Below are 14173 nucleotides of genomic sequence, written 5' to 3'. Positions count from 1 at the left end.
ACCTGAGCCAGTAGGGCGAGACGCCGCTGGAACAGCACTGATAGAGCTGAGACTTGTCCCTTGAGAGAGTTGAGGGACAGTCCTAGCTGCAGACCGGACTGTAAAAAAAGACAAGGGTCGGCAACGAGAATGGCCAAGGAGAATGGCCGGAAGAGCGACACCAGGACAGGAAAATTTTCCAAGTCCTGTGATAGATCTTGACGGAGGAAGACTTACGGGCCCGAGTCATAGTGGAGATGACTTCAGGAGGAATACTAGAAGCCGTCAAAATCCAGGACTCAAGAGCCACGCCGTCAATTTGAGTGCCGCAGAATTCGGGCGGAAAAACGGACCTTGCGAGAGCAGGTCTGGACGGTCCGGAAGATGCCACGGCATCTCCACGGACAGTTGGAGCAGGTCCGGATACCAAGCTCGCATGGGCCAGTCCGGTGCAATGAGGATGACTCGACGGCCCTCCATTCTGATCTTGCGCAGGACTCTGGGCAAGAGAGCTAGAGGGGGAAACACGTAGGACAGACGAAACTGGGACCAGTCTTGAACCAGAGCGTCCGCGGCGAAGGCCTGAGGATCGTGGGAGCGAGCCACGTGAACCGGAACCTTGTTGTTGTGACGGGATGCCATTAGGTCCACGTCCGGAGTGCCCCACTTGCGGCAGATTGACTGAAACACTGCCGGGTGCAGGGACCACTCGCCACCATCCACGGATTGACGGCTGAGATAATCTGCCTCCCAGTTTTCTACGCCAGGGATGTGGACTGCGGATATGGTGGACTTGGAGTCCTCCGCCCATTGAAGAATGCGTAGGACCTCCAACATTGCCAGGCGGCTGCGTGTCCCGCCTAGATGATTGATGTAGGCAACCGCTGTCGCGTTGTCTGACTGGACTCGAATGTGCCTGCCCGCCAACAGGTGGTGAAAGGCTAGGAGAGCTAGAAGCACAGCTCTGGTTTCCAGAACATTGATTGAAAGGGCTGACTCGGACGGAGTCCAAGTGCCCTGTGCTCTGTGGTGGAGATGTACCGCTCCACAGCCGGATAGGCTGGCATCCGTGGTGAGAATCACCCAGGACGGAGTCAGGAAGGAGCGCCCTTGGGACATGAAGAGGGGTCGAAGCCACCACTGAAGAGAGCTCCTGGTCCGTGGCGACAGAGCCACTAACCTCTGTAAGGAGGAAGGCCGCTTGTCCCAACAGCGGAGAATGTCCAGCTGCAGAGGACGCAGATGGAACTGGGCAAAGGGAACCGCCTCCATGGAGGCCACCATTTGACCCAGCACCTGCATCAGACGCCTGAGGGTATAACGGCGGGGCCTCAGGAGAGAGCGCACCGCCAACCGGAGTGACAGCTGTTTGTCTAAGGGCAACTTCACAAGTGCCGGCAAAGTCTCGAACTGCATCCCTAGGTACGTGAGACTCTGGGTCGGAGTCAGAGTGGATTTGGGAAGATTGACAATCCACCCGAATTGGGCTAGGGTGGCGAGAGTGAGCGAAACACTCCGCTGACAGTCTGCGTTGGATGTACCCTTGACCAGAAGGTCGTCCAGATAAGGAAGCACTGCTAACCCCTGGAGGTGCAGAACCGCAATCACTGCCGCCATGACCTTGGTGAATACCCGAGGGGCCGTGGCTAACCCGAAGGGGAGAGCCACGAATTGGAAATGATCCTCTCCTATCGCAAAACGTAACCAACGCTGATGTGACACTGCGATTGGCACATGTAGATAGGCATCTCTGATGTCGATGGACACCAGGAACTCCCCTTGGGTCATAGAGGCAATGACTGATCGCAGAGACTCCATGCGAAAATGCCGCACCCGGACATGCTTGTTGAGAAGCTTGAGATCCAGGATGGGCCGGAAGGTACCGTCCTTTTTTGGAACTAGGAAGAGATTTGAGTAAAAACCTCTGAACCGTTCCTGAGCGGGAACTGGGACAATCACTCCGTTTGCCTGCAAGGACGCCACGGCCTGCGAGAAGGCGGCGGCCTTGGAGCAGGGGGGAGTTGAGAGAAAAAAATCTGTTTGTAGGGCTGGAAGAGAATTCTATCCTGTAGCCGTGAGATATGATGTCTCTCACCCACTGATCGGAGACTTGCTTTAACCAAGCGTCGCCAAAGTGGGAGAGCCTGCCACCGACTAAGGACGTGGCTGGAGCGGGCCGAGAGTCATGAGGAAGCTGCCTTAGTGGCAGAACCTCCTGCGGTCTTCTGCGGACGCGCTTTTGGGCGCCAGTTGGATTTCTGATCCTTGGCTGAGTTAGCGAACGAGGTGGAAGGCTTAGAGGATGACCAGTTAGAGGAACGAAAGGAACGAAACCTCGATTGATTCCTACCCTGGGCGGGTTTCCTGGTCTTTGTTTGTGGCATGGAAGTACTCTTCCCGCCAGTAGCTTCTTTAATGATTTCATCCAGCTGTTCACCAAACAGCCGTGAACCAGCAAAAGGGAGCCCAGCAAGAAACTTCTTGGAAGAAGCATCTGCCTTCCACTCTCTAAGCCACAAAATCCTGCGGATAACAAGAGAATTAGCTGAAGCCACCGCAGTGCGGTGAGCAGCCTCTAGCATGGCAGACATGGCATAAGATGAAAAGGCTGAAGCCTGAGCAGTTAAGGTAACCATCTCAGGCATAGATTCCTTGGTGAGGGAATGCATCTCCTCTAGAGAAGCAGAGATGGCTTTGAGAGCCCACACTGCTGCAAAAGATAGGGAAAACGCGGCCCCCGCAGCTTCATACACAGATTTGGCCAGAAGGTCAATCTGACGGTCAGTGGAATCCTTAAGTGGGGTGCCATCAGCCACCGACACAACGGTCCGGGCTGATAGACCCTCCGGTGTCTAGGCTACCTTTGGGGAGTGAGACCACTCCTTGACCACCTCAGGTGGAAATGGAAACCGGTCTTCAGAACCACGCTTTGGAAAGCGTTTGTCAGGGCAGGCCCTGGGTTTGGTCACAGCGGTCTGAAAACTGGAGTGGTTAAAGAACACACTCTTCACTCTCTTAGGCGAGGTAAACTGATGTTTTTCTGCCAAAGAGAGTTTCTCCTCCGATACTGGCGGATTGAGATCCAGCACAGAATTAATAGAAGCAATCAAATCACTAAGATCTGAGTCACCCTCAGAGAAATCGATGGGATACATAGCCTCCGACCCCCCAGTGAGGGCATCCTCCTCATCTTGAGAGTCAGCTCTTGAGACAGAGCTGTGGGATGGGGAGGGGGAGGAAACCCTGCGCCTTCTCTTAGAAGGACGGGGTCTGGGATTAGATGATGAATCCTCCGTGAGCTCTGATGGACGGAGGTCAGAGGATAGGAGTCCTCTGTCAAGAGTATTAGAGGCACCCTGTGAGGGGGGCTGATGCATATTCATCAAAGTCCTGGACAAAAGTCCCATGGACTCAGCAAATGACTGGGATATGGACCTAGAAAAGGACTCTACCCAGGCCGGGGGTTCAATCACAGGTGCAGCCGCAGCCTGAGAGACCACTGGGCCTTGCTCCTTGTGTGAAACATGCTGCTGGTATACAGAGGTCCACAACCGGAGACCGGCTGTGGCTTACCAGACCGCTGAGCGCGGTGTTGTGTGCCCTCCAGATCCCGAAGCCCGGTCCCCCAGTCGCAGCACCTCAGCAGAGATGCAGAATGCAGGATGTCCCAGAGCAGAGTGAACTCTGCCCGAGAAATGACTAGGGGGCGTTCCTATAAAAGAGCGGGAACTGGAGGGCTAGAGAGACCTGCAGGGAAGGAGGGACGCCCCAGCAGTGGGGAGTGTCCCTCCCCTGTGTAGAACGGCCGCCGGGAGGAGCCGAACCTGTCCCTCTGCATGAGTGACATGCGAGGGCAGGAAAATGAAACTAGGACTCCGGCGAAGCCGGGGCCTAAATTTAAGCGGCGAGGCCGACAAGCAGGCACCATCGGCGCGGTTCTCAGGCAAAAGCTAGAGAATCCCCCGGAAAAGTTAAAACAATCACATACAGCATACTCTCCCCTTACAATAAAGAACCGGGACCCCCAACATAAACGTCTCAGGTACTTAGCTGCTGAGACGCAGGGCCATGTCCCTGGGGATGAGTGCTCCGGTCCAACAGAATCCTCAAGGGGCTGTGGATTGAGACCGGACTCCAGCCAGGCATGGAGACCGTGCTGGCTCCCACTTCAAGCCAGAGCCCAGAAGGGATGGTGAAGGAGCGCGGCATGTAAGGCTGCAGCCTTGTAAATCAACCTTAACACCGCCGACACAGTGGGGTGAGAAGGGACATGACGGGAGTCCAGACATGGACCCGCTTTTCTTCAAACTCTTTCCAAAAGTCAAACAAATCAGATGAGAATGCATGTGTGGATGTATGCCTCCTGACACAAAGCAATAAACTGGCTAGGACTGGCTACCAGGGGGTGTATAAGCTCAGAGGGAGGAGCTACACTTTTAAGTGTAGTACTTTGTGTGTCCTCCGGAGGCAGAAGCTAAACACCCATGGTATGGGTCTCCCAAAGGAACGATAAAGAAAGAATTTTTTTTAACTACAACCAAAAGTCCTGATTATTGTTTACAGTGCAATCCCTACAGAGGCTAAACATGCCCCATTTCTCATTTTTTACAATTCATATTTTGCATACATGTTGGTAAGTATAATCAGCAAATATGTGATCTAAAATTCTGCAATAGAAATCACGCCACAACTTTACCTCCTTGCCGGGCATAGAGACTTCCTCCAAAGTATCCATTGACGGGCGATGTTGCAGCATACACAAATATTGCCGTGCTCAACATTGAACCCCTCCTGGAGATGAGAAATAGCATGTGTTAATTATACGCATAAAGATCATTTCAATTAATGCACAAGTACATCACTGTAGAATTAAACCCGGGGACCACAAAAGCTGTGCGACATGTCAGACCACGTATTTCACAGTCTAAAAGGGGGGGTGTGATAAAAGTGGTCAATCTTTATTTTATTTCATCAAAACCTGACCATGTTGACCTGGAGGCAGGTGCTCTTTACAGAAGACAACTTTCCATTATAGCTGCCCCATACGGATTGTGTATTCAGTGCTGGGCTTCCACTACATTGTACTCTGTTTCCTGTAATCCAGCGTCATGTCTGAGGTTTAGATTTCACCTGCTTGCCCAGAGCTATGCCACCAATGTCTCACTGCCATATTATACAAGAATGGGTAAGCCAGAAATCCTGGACCATATACCTGTTGGAAGGATAGTATGACTATATACTGCTCTAATAGCATATTACGGGAATATTGGGGGCCTAATTGTAGTCTCCATTATAGCTGGGTGACAGGAGGCTCTAATTATCTGCAGTAAGTTGGATAAAGAGCTTGTGTGAACCAATAAGGCCGGAAGCTCCAGCGCCAACATGAGAGATTTATCCTTGTGGACTCCGGGTGTAACATTGTCACAGAAGCAGCAATAACACGAGCAGATGAGACATGGACATTCTTGGATGAACACAGGAAACTAGCTCTGGATGGAGTCTGCCTTTTAATGGGGTAGTGCAATAAAGGACAATATGAAATGTGATCCATGTATGATCACTAGATTGGGGGTCGCACCCAATGTACAGTTAGAGAACAGTTGACTAGAGCGGTGGTGAAGCCTGTGCTCTGCAGCTCCAATGACTGACAGACAAGACACTGACCAGCCAAGTACAGCGATCGGATGATCCCATCAGCCCCTCTGCAGCAGTGACCACATCCCTGTAAAACTGATCAGCCAATTCTGCCCTATGAGCGGCGCTATTGTGGTCCGTTCATCCCTATGAAGTGACCCCCCCGGGCTCCATGACCTCTGAGATCCGGTGATACACCGTCAACTTTCAGTTGACCCGACATCACTGGGGTGGCCTCAATCTTCCCGAGTGATTGGGCTGTGGGCAACGCTTCACCGCTCATCACAGCCCAGCGTCACAGTGCAGCATGTCGCACGCGCTCTCCTTCACTGTAGAGCGCAGCAAGAAGGAGGGATGCGAGGCTGTGACGACCGGTGAAACGCTGACCACAGCCCAGTCACTCAGAGAGACAGGGGCCGGCTGCGGTAAGGTCAGGTCAACAGGAAGTTGACGTGACGTCACCAGATCTCAGAGGTCATGGAGCCCAAGGGGTCCCCTTCATGGGGATGAGTGGACCGCAATATTGCCGCTCACAGGCAGAATTAGCTGATCAAGGTATTTAGAAAAAGACTTCCCTATCAGTTTAACAAGAGATGTAATCACTATTTCAGAGTAGTGAACCACCTCTTTAAGCAGTGGATAGAGGATAAATGTCCAATGTCGGATGAATGTACTATACATCTTGAATAGAGACAACTTAAAGGATCAAGCAGTGATGCTACTCCTGCCTGTTTAATACTCACTCTGTATACAAGTCCTCAATCATGGCTACAATTATTACAATAAGAGAAACTGAGAAAATCTGACATCCTGATCCAATAAGTGATGAAAAAATCAGGGGGTGGCTTGACGGCCTGAAGACATCTCCATGGACCTGCTTCCAGCCATATTCGTCTCCTAGATCCCTATCCTGCAATAAGAAAGGGAAAAAATTAAGAAAATGTTGTTTCAACTCTAGAATAGCAGCATTAAAATGACCTTTCTACCTGGACCTGTGGGAAATCTTTAGGCTATGTGGCCACGCTGCAGAAAATTTGCGGAATTTGTCGCGATTTTTTCCGCGGCAATTCCGCGGATTTTTCAAAAATCCGCAGACCAGCGAGTCCGCAGCCATTTCTAAAGCATTTGGGGAGTGCTGTACCCATGCTGCGTTTTTTTCCGCAGTGTAAATAATGAGGATTTCTGTGCGGAAAAATCTGCAGCCTGTGAATAATTCCACAGGATCCCATACTTACCTGCCTTAATATAAGACACCGGAGTCACTTCCTCCAGTGCAGAGGCGCGCGGTGGAGCCAGGAGCGGGCAGCAGGAGGTGGTGGGAGGGCCCTGCACGAGCTCCGGTCAGATTAGGCCCGCCCACCTTCTCCTGCACAGTGTAGACACTGATAGACATGGCCGTAAAATGAAGTGCTGCGTGATGGAGGTGAGTATGAACCCTGATCACTCCAGCACTTGTTCTGCATTGAGGATGCAGTGCCAAAGCCATGTTACTGTATGCTCAATGCAGAATGACCACACCATATCCGCAGGACATTCCGCAGCATGGAAACAGTCAAAGTTGTGCTGCGGATTTCTGGGAGCTCCTGTGGAATGTCGTGCGGATATATCCAGAGGACACTATCCCCCTGGGCACATAGCCTTAGGCTTCCTGCAGATGAGAAGGCTTATTTCACCTTTATGTGCAGGATTTTAGAAGGCAAATATAAAATAAAACTATTTATGTACGTTCATTTCCACTAACATTACTTTTCTCATATTTTTACATCTTATCATAAAAATGATCAGTAACACAGGTGGTCACAAAGATCAGCAACTCTGGAGCCGCAGTCCACCGTCTCGCGTGTCTTTTGTACAAAATGTTTATTTTTTTAGGACATGTCTACTACCAACCCCTCAATTACTAGAATGATTGTTTAAAAACATTACATTGCAGAAGTATGTGAAAACTTGTACCATGTCATCCATTTCTTCTTCTTTGCTGTATCGGGCGTAATCTTTCCTCAAGGTTCTCATAAGAATCATAGACACCAAGCCCACCAGAAAAATAACCATCATGAAAGAATTGAAGATTGAAAACCAGTGTATCTAGAAAAAAAAGGAACAGAAACATCAGTAACAGGCATTTCTATTCTTAAGATGTATCAATTGGAGAAAAGTTTCTCCCACATTTAAAGGAGTGCTCTGAAACCTATAAAACCCTGTATAATACCTATTTTTAAGCCCTAATCACTTTTGTAATTAGTTTGATCATTACATTCCCTAAACTTTTCCCTTACTTGCCATCTTCTATACATGTTTTTTCTACATCACATCCTGTGACAGTTGAGAGGAGTCTTCTACAGGACGTCACAGGAGGCTGGGGCTGCACTTACTCTCAGCATCCTATATCGCCCCTCCTGAAACAGATCTCATCGGGGGCAGCACTATGGTCACTTTCCACAAATGCTGTTACAATCGTCCACTGATGACATCCTGGTTCAATAGAGGTGGGTGAGAAGTGACCACATCTTCAGCCGCCGCCAGTCACTGCTTCCAACACCACAGCCTCTTTCTCTAAAACTAATCAGTGGTGAGTTATAAAAGCAATGCAAGTGACACCGGTGCCAGACCCAGATGATGATAGAAGCAGTGGGGTCACTCATCCTGCTTCTATCACTGCCCTTAAACGGTCATCAGGTGGTGATGTCGGTCTCACTCACACAGCTTACACAGCTTTTATAATTGAGCCCTGGAGATGATAGTTTCATGGAAAGAGACTGCAGCATTAGTGACTAGGGCCCCGACTGAAGATGTAGTCACTTCTCAATCACCTACTGAACTGGGATGTCATCAGGGTACGGCAGGGACAGTAGGTTTGGCGAATGATCGCAGATCTGCCCCCAATGACTTCTTGTTCCAGGACACTGTGGAGAATTGACTGCAGCTCCAGCCTCCTGTGATGTCCCATTTGAGACTCCTCAAACGAAACACACACACACACACACACACACACACACACACACACACACACACACACACACACACACACACACACACACACACACACACTAGGATAGGGAAAATAGAAGGGAATTTAAAAATAGTCAATTTCAAAAGTGATTAACAACAGGTACATTGAAGGTGAAACTGGCAGTTGTCATCTAACATTGAGTGAAAATGTAAATATAAGAAAGGCAGCTTTTTGAAAAGGTAACTTAATATTTTACAGTAGAAATGGTTTTGTATATTTGCAAGCAAGCCAGACTGTGTGTCTGGGAGATACATACTCTATGCTGGAAAAATGAGGGATCGAGGTACTTGTCAAATCGATCTTCAAACCGGACATCAGACTTTTTCCACTTAACCTACAGTACAAGAAACATGAATATCAATTAAGCATTTCCATAAGCAGAATTATATTGCACTTATTAGTGTTTCCAAAAAATAAAAAAAAGAGGGGGATATGTGGGTGGGATCAGAATTGCATTCAGAAATTTATCAGAAAAAAAATAAAAATATGGTTTTCCTGCAGCCTAGGACCATGCTAGATTTAACCCCTTCACGACCGGCCGATTTTTCGCTTTCCGTTTTTTTTTTCGCCATTCTTTTTCTGAGACACGTAACTTTTTTATTTTTCAGTCAATATGGTCATGTGAGGGCTCATTTTTTGCGGAACGAGCTGTACTTTCAAATTAAACCATCAGTTTTACCATATAGTGTACTGGAAAACAGCAAAAAAATTCCAAATGCAGAAAAATTGCAAAAAAAGTGCGATAGCACTATGGTTTTTGAGATATTTTATTCACTGTGTTCACTATATGGTAAAACTGATGTGTGGGTGTGATGCCTCAGGTCAGTGAGAGTTCGTAGACAGCAAACCTGTATAGGTTTACTTTTATATAAGGGGTTAAAAAAAAAAAATCGGACATTTGTCCGAAAAAAGTGGCGCACGTTTTACGCCATATTTCGTGACCCGTAGCGTTCTCATTTTTCGGGATCTATGGCTCAGTGACTGCTTATTTTTTGCGTCTCGAGCTGTTTTTAACGGTACCATTTTTGCGCAGATGCTACGTTTTGATCGCCTCTTATTGCATTTTGCGCAAAAGTTGTGGCGACAAAAAAACGGATTTTTTTGCCGCTACGCCGTTTACTGATCAGATGAATTGATTTTATATTTTGATAGATCGGGCGTTTCTGAATGCGGTGATACCAAATGTGTGTATATGTTTTATTTTTTTAACCCTTTAATTTTCAATGGGGCGAATGGGGGGTGATTTGAACTTAGTTTTTTTGTTTTTTTTAATTTTTTAAAACTTTTTTTTAACTTTTTGTTTTATTTTACTAGTCCCCCTAGGGGGTTATTGCGATCAGCAATCCGATCGCTCTGCAGTATCTGCTGATCACAGCTACAAGGCTGTAAACAGCAGATACGCTCTCTTTCTCTTATGCTGTGCCGCTGGCACATCGAAAGTGAAAGCAAGTCAGGTGTAGTACAGGAGTCATCACATGAAACTGTGCTACCATGACAACTATCGGAAGTCACGTGATCGCGTCATGTGACTTCCGGTATCGGGCGGTAAGTAAAAGTTTACCGCGATCGCGCTTATAATGGCGCTGTCACATATTGACAGCGCCATATAAGGGGTTAAACGGCACGAGCAGATAACGATTCTGCTCGTGCCTAGCAGGCACACATCTCAGCTGTGAAAATCAGCTGAGATGTGTGCCGATCGCGGCATGCTGCCGCCGGCAGACCGCGGGCAGTAACGTCATGACCGCAAGGACGTAATTTTACGGCCCGCGGTCGTTAAGGGGTTAAATAAATAAAAAAAAAATCGCTGAAAAGAACAGTCATGCTTAGCGGTACATGAATAAGAAGCCAAAAGAACTTTGAAAAGAAGTGCTTAAAGAACTTGGAAATGGTGGACACAAACAGCAAGTGATTATTAAATCTCATCATAGAAAGCCCAACACATATATATTATATTATCTATAGATATCTAGATATAGATGAGAGATATATATATATATATATATATAGATATAGATAGATATATATATATATATATATATATATATATATATATACCGTATTTTTCGCTTTATAAGACGCACTTTTGTTCCCCCAAATTTTGGGGGAAAGTAGGGGGTGCGTCTTATAATCCGAATATACGGGGGGGGGGGTGTATATATATATATATATATATATACACAGAGTCCAGTGGAGGTGCGGGCAGCTCTGGAGCGGTGCTGGGGACTGCTTGGAGCTGGGAGCGGCAGCCTTTGATCTCCTGCACCCGCTCATATAATATGCACAGCCGCTGTCCACCACCATGGTGCTGAAAGTGCACCGCGGCGATGGGCTTGTGCAGCAGTGTATATTATATCTGCCTGCGCCCTTCTTTGTTTGCACATGCCCCCTCCCCCGTGTTAGCTATGGCCCCCATGCTGCTGCAAACAGTAAAATAATAAACTTTTTACTCACCTCCTCCAGCGTGTCTGCCCGGCCTCCCTCCTGCTGCTATGATAAGGAACAAGAGATTTCACTCTTCCGTGCCGATCACATGACCGGCCGAGAAGCAGGAAATGCAGGAGGCCGGAGTTCAACCCCGAGGAGGGGGACACAGACAGGACAATGCTGGAGAAGGTAAGGAAAGTTTTATTTTACTAAAAGCAGCAGCATGGGGCGATATATAACACAGGGAGCTGTGTGCCAGCAATAGTGGGCCGTGTGCCGCCACATGGGGCCGTGTGCCGCCACATGGGGCCCTGTGCCAGCAATAGTGGGCTGTGTGCAGCCACATGGGGCCGTGTGCCGCCACATGGGGCCGTGTGCCGCCACATGGGACCATGTGCCAGCAATAGTGGGCTGTGTGCAGCCACATGGGGCCGTGTGCAGCCACATGGGGCCGTGTGCCGCCACATGGGGCCCTGTGCCAGCAATAGTGGGCTGTGTGCAGCCACATGGGACCATGTGCCAGCAATAGTGGGCTGTGTGCAGCCACATGGGGCCCTGTGCCAGCAATAGTGGGCTGTGTGCAGCCACATGGGGCCGTGTGCCAGCAATAGTGGGCCATGTGCAGCCACATGGCCCCATGTGGCGGCACACGGCCCACTATTGCTGGCACACAGCTCCCTGTGTTATATATCGCCCCATGCTGCTGCTTTTAGCCGTGTGCCGCCACATGGGGCCGTGTGCAGCCACATGGGGCCGTGTGCCGCCACATGGGGCCGTGTGCCGCCACATGGGGCCGTGTGCCGCTATATGGGGCCGTGTGCCGCCACAATGGGCCGTGTGCCGCCACATGGGGCCGTGTGCAGCCACATGGGGCCGTGTGCCGCCACATGGGACCATGTGCCAGCAATAGTGGGCTGTGTGCAGCCACATGGGGCCGTGTGCAGCCACATGGGGCCGTGTGCCGCCACATGGGGCCCTGTGCCAGCAATAGTGGGCTGTGTGCAGCCACATGGGACCATGTGCCAGCAATAGTGGGCTGTGTGCAGCCACATGGGGCCCTGTGCCAGCAATAGTGGGCTGTGTGCAGCCACATGGGGCCGTGTGCCAGCAATAGTGGGCCATGTGCAGCCACATGGCCCCATGTGGCGGCACACGGCCCACTATTGCTGGCACACAGCTCCCTGTGTTATATATCGCCCCATGCTGCTGCTTTTAGCCGTGTGCCGCCACATGGGGCCGTGTGCAGCCACATGGGGCCGTGTGCCGCCACATGGGGCCGTGTGCCGCCACATGGGGCCGTGTGCCGCTATATGGGGCCGTGTGCCGCCACAATGGGCCGTGTGCCGCCACATGGGGCCGTGTGCAGCCACATGGGGCCGTGTGCCGCCATATGGGGCCGTGTGCCGCCACATGGGGCCGTGTGCCGCCATATGGGGCCGTGTGCCGCCATATGGGGCCGTGTGCCGCCACAATGGGCTGTGTGCCAGCCATAGAGGATGTGTGCCAGGCATAGGGGACATGTGGCATCGCTGGGCCATATCCAGATTCAGAGGGCTAATTTTAGGATGGGGGGGGGCTATGAGGGACATATACCCTATATGATTTGTCAGACGGACACTGGCATTATAAGACGGACCCCATTTATTAAAAAATTCTCTATTCCTTCACCAAATTTGGGGGTGCGTCTTATAATCAGGTGCGTCTTATAAAGCGAAAAATACGGTATATATATATATATTTCAGCTACTCAAAACAAGGGAACGGAGACAGTGTGTGCACTGCACAATGTCAAGACTTGGCAGATAGATAGATATATATCTATCTATCTGCCATCTGCCAAGTCTTGACATTGTGCAGTGCACACACTGTCTCCGTTCCCTTGTTTTGAGTAGCTGAAATATATATTTCAGCTACTCAAAACAAGGGAACGGAGACAGTGTGTGCACTGCACAATGTCAAGACTTGGCAGATGGCAGATAGATAGATATATATCTATCTATCTGCCAAGTCTTGACATTGTGCATTGCACACACTGTCTCAGTTCCCTTGTTTTGACTAGCTGAATCGCTCAAGTGTTTGCTGGATGGACCGGATGTTGTAAGTCTGACACTGTCCAAGTTAGGGCACAGTTCCACTTAAAGGAGCTGTCCGACAAACTCCAAAAAAAAATTAAGTTAATCTGTGCTGTATTGTCATATAAAACACCCCCTATATTATTTTTTGGTTTTCTAACTTTTGTTTCTCTTGATTTTTCACTTTATTCTCTGCAGCTCTTTGTTTACATTCAGCACAACCTAACATGACATGTTTGACTGCCAAACCCACAGTCACAGCTGGCACCGCCCCCTGCCTCAGTGTCCAGCCACACCCTCTGCCCGCCCTCTGCACACACATTCTCTTTTGTCAGTATACTGCACCAGCACCTGAGAGATAAATGAACACTATGTAATGAAAATTATATATAGCCCCTAATGTGAGTCTATAGGATGGATGGATGGACGGACGGACGGACGGACGGACGGACGGACGCGCACACACACACACACACACACCCCAGAGTTATAGATTATACATAATCCCCCCTCATGCACTCCTCTCCCACTGCACTGTCTCCTCTGCCCCCCCAGCACTCCCCTGTCTCACCCCCATGAACTCTCATCTCTGCCCCCCTGCTGTGTCACCCATGAACTCTCTTCTCTAGCCCCCCACTCTGTCAGCCGTGCACGCTCTTCTCTGCCCCCTCACCCCCCCGCTCGCTCTCCCTTCTCACCCATGCAGCATGCTGTCTCTTCTCCGTGCGGTGATGATTGCAGTGTCCTATACAGAGCTCAGTGCTGTTGTTCGCTGGTGTCAGATGACATCCCTGCTTCTGACTGTATTCAGAAGCGAGGAGCACGGGAGGCTGCATTCATCACAGAGACAGCGCACGGGGGGGGGGGGGGGACAGTTGCCCTGGCACCATACAACATAATGAGCTGAAGACACTGTTGGGCAAACAGCGCTACGTGTCCTAGACAGAGAGGGCAACCCTGTGTTTGTCCAGCACATACAGGGCACAGATAGCAGCGCACAGGGAGGGGGCGGGGCTCATCGCACTGTACAGCCCAGCAGGGCGGCAACATG

At 49.8% G+C, this 14173-nt stretch overlaps 1 protein-coding gene across 1 annotated transcript in view; it reads right to left on the bottom strand.

Annotated features, from left to right (window-relative positions):
- TM9SF3 (transmembrane 9 superfamily member 3) overlaps positions 1-14173 on the bottom strand; it is a 110202-nt gene that overhangs the window by 51993 nt on the left and 44036 nt on the right. The window contains exons 5-8 of the mRNA XM_075348827.1: positions 8880-8957; positions 7567-7698; positions 6357-6523; positions 4676-4770 (exon numbers count right to left, since the gene is read on the bottom strand). Coding sequence (XP_075204942.1) covers positions 4676-4770; positions 6357-6523; positions 7567-7698; positions 8880-8957 — 472 coding nt within the window. The remainder of the gene's footprint in view (positions 1-4675; positions 4771-6356; positions 6524-7566; positions 7699-8879; positions 8958-14173) is intronic.

The sequence above is a fragment of the Anomaloglossus baeobatrachus genome, chromosome 5, assembly GCF_048569485.1.
Source record: "Anomaloglossus baeobatrachus isolate aAnoBae1 chromosome 5, aAnoBae1.hap1, whole genome shotgun sequence".
NCBI lineage: Eukaryota > Metazoa > Chordata > Amphibia > Anura > Aromobatidae > Anomaloglossus > Anomaloglossus baeobatrachus.
The sequence above is the reverse complement of the archived record's forward strand: the minus strand, read 5'-3'. Positions and strand labels throughout refer to the sequence as shown.